This window comes from Chrysochloris asiatica, unplaced genomic scaffold (genome assembly GCF_000296735.1).
Source record: "Chrysochloris asiatica unplaced genomic scaffold, ChrAsi1.0 scaffold00032, whole genome shotgun sequence".
In the NCBI taxonomy this organism is placed as follows: Eukaryota; Metazoa; Chordata; class Mammalia; order Afrosoricida; family Chrysochloridae; genus Chrysochloris; species Chrysochloris asiatica.
In genome coordinates this window covers 6971049-6974019 of record NW_006408550.1, presented here as the reverse complement: position 1 = coordinate 6974019, position 2971 = coordinate 6971049, and the positions used below count along the sequence as shown (strand labels likewise).

Genomic DNA, 2971 nt, shown 5'->3' with positions numbered 1-2971 from the left:
TTATTCATTAGAATTCACCATTTATAATACTGTACATTAAGTTATAATATATAATCCCTGGCTAAAAAAGTTATCTATGTTGACCCCAAGATAAAAACTGTCTCTACAATTTAAGTACATTAGAAATTAAAAAGAAAAAGAAAAAAAGTTAAGATCAGAAAACAATTTTCAAGTGCTGGAAATCTAGAAGAATTCTCCAACATCTGCTCTCTTATCTCGACATTTGCTCCGAGCTTTTGTTCGGGCTTTGAAGGCTGCAGAGTTATATAAATGCTGAAATGAAGAAAAAGAAAGTATGTGTGGGTCAATAAAAGACTTATAACTTACAAAGAAAAGGTGAGAAATGAACAAATTTGGTCCTATAAAAATTTTACAAACTATTGCTAAGAAAGAAAAAAAAAAAAAGTCTAGTTCTGCATTCAGTTAAAATAAGAAGGAAAAAATAACCAGATACCATTTTATTAAGCTACAATATTACTTAAATTACAAAATCCAATTCTGTGAAATCTGTGTATAGTTATTTGCTTTCATTCACTCTTAAAGTTCAGAAATGACAAAACAGCTTTGGAAGGTAACTTGACAGCACATGTCAAAAAATCATGTTCCAGTCCTCTGTTCCATGTAGAGGGTTTCTTCCAACAAAATAAAACTCAACAGAAACACATGCATAGCTGGTGGAGATGTAAAGTGACTAGGTACTGTGGAAAATGGTTTGGAGGCTACTTAAACAGCAATTCCACTTCCAGGTATATACTCAAGGAGTGAAAGCAAGAACTCACATAAAAAGAGAAGTTCGGATACACATGGGTGGAGCGGGAAACAGGTAGTGACAGCTTAATGGGCAAGGCTTCCCTTTCAACTGATGTTGGAACTGGACAGAGATGATGGTTGCATAGCATTGTGTATGTACTAAATGACACCAAATTATACTTCAGAATGGTTAATTTATTTTATATGAATTTTACCTCAAAGAAATATACATGTAGTTCCTGACTTAGAAGGTATTCAGAGCTACAATGAAGGCATTCAAGACTACTTTTTGGGGGTGGTGGTGTATATCTTAGTGCTTGTAATATATACTACGTACAATGTTAAAATACATGGGAGAAGTCTCAAAAAGCTCATGGAAAAATTTCTTACATTTTAATACAATTTTTCCGATTCCTCATATATCTAAGTTTATATGTGATGTATCCAACCCCCAAAGACATAAAGATAATGATAAAAAAGCAATAATAATGAAAACCCTTTAAAAATATTACGTATTTAACTTACATCAGAGCCAACTTATAGACAGAATTGTCAGAGCAGAAGCCCACCTTAAGTTGGGGATAACCTGTATGTATGTATGTATGTATGTATGTATATATGTGTGTGTGTGTATGTATAAAACCAAGGGCTTTAAATACTTTAAGTGAAAATATAATGTTAATTATTACTATTTAATGTTACATTTCAGTTTCCTCTTTAGTAAAATGAGAAACTTACTTAGTATAAAAGAAGAACTGTGTATTTCTTTTTAAATATGCAAACTCCATAGGATAACAGAAAACAAAAATGAAAATTTCTGTATTAAAATGGTAGAGCTTTGGGTAATCATAAAAACTTCTCATAATCTAAATGCAATAAAGCTTTTAGTATAGCTACTCTCTGTGTAAAAGTAATCATAAAAAAGCTAAAATCCCATGTGTAGGAAGGTACCACTACATAATTCTTGCTTTGAGATGTTGAGTTTTTGTTTTGTTTCAGTCATTACTATTGCTTATTTTCATCAGTGAAATAGAACTATAAAAAATCCTCCTAGTTCTGAAATATAACTCACCCTATATTATATGTTATGATTGCCAGTAAATGAATTTGACGAATATACTCATTCATCAAATATTTAGTTAACATATAATTCATTTTTATGATAAACATTCACCAATTATTTATTTGGATTTAAATCTACATTTAAAATATCAAATAAAGGTTACTTACTGATGTTTAGTTTTTTGAAAAACAAAACCAAAACTTACCCTTTCAAAACGTGAAATTTTCATCGTTTTCAGAGTTGCAGCATCAAGCATCACCGGGGGACCAAGTTCAAACACATTGCGAAGGAATTCATTTGACTTTATGTGAAAATAAAATAATGAAAAGGTTCAGTATTAAATAGCATAGCTCTTTTGTACAATATAAGGAACCCTGGTAGCATAGTGGATTACGACCTGGGCTACTAACCACAAGGTCAACAGTTCGAATCTACCAGCCACTCTGAGGGATAAAGATGCAACTTTTGGCTCCCATAAGGATTTACATCCTCGGAAGTCCTAAAGAGGGTCATTATGAGTCAGAACTGATTCCAAAGCATGCCACCACCACCATTTGTACAACATGAAGTAAATCTGATTAATAAAAGTTAACTGGAATCTGCAAGGATGAATTTAGGTCACAGTCTTATTTCTCAGTTTGAGATCAAACTGTCTGCCAAGTCCTGGAATTCAAAAAGCCATGGTATGGTGCCATAGGATAAGCACTGGACTGCTAACCACAAGGATGGCAGTTCAAATCCACTAGCCACTCCTAGGAAATCCCATATAGGGTTGCTATGAGTTGGAACTGACTCGAAGGGCACTTCACAGTCTGTCAAACTATTGGATTTCACATTAAGACTTCAACAGCTGAGGTCTGAATTTTAGCTACTCAACAGGTTTACATGATACCACGGGGAAAGTTTTACTTTCACTCTAAAAAAACACAAAATTTATTCTTTTGCATCAAGCTGAAAGCATTCTAGATATTCAAATAGCTTCAAACGTTAGTTATATTCAAAATTTCTTCCTAGTTTAAAAGCAGATGTATAGAAACTTCCAGAAAGATGGCAGACTAGGCTGATGCACTTAACAGACCCTCTACAACAAAGACATATGATAGACCAAATGAAACAGACACAAATAAACATCCTGTAACCCTGAACCTCAGAAAAAAA

The 2971-nt window shown here is 33.0% G+C and overlaps 1 protein-coding gene across 2 annotated transcripts in view; it reads right to left on the bottom strand.

Annotated features, from left to right (window-relative positions):
* The window catches only part of IFRD1 (interferon-related developmental regulator 1), a 32375-nt gene continuing 29404 nt past the window's right edge, over positions 1 to 2971 (bottom strand). For both annotated transcript variants that reach the window (XM_006859289.1, XM_006859290.1), the window contains exons 11-12: positions 2019 to 2114; positions 1 to 273 (exon numbers count right to left, since the gene is read on the bottom strand). In XM_006859289.1, the coding sequence (XP_006859351.1) occupies positions 184 to 273; positions 2019 to 2114 (186 nt within the window). In that variant the 3' untranslated portion in view covers positions 1 to 183. The remainder of the gene's footprint in view (positions 274 to 2018; positions 2115 to 2971) is intronic.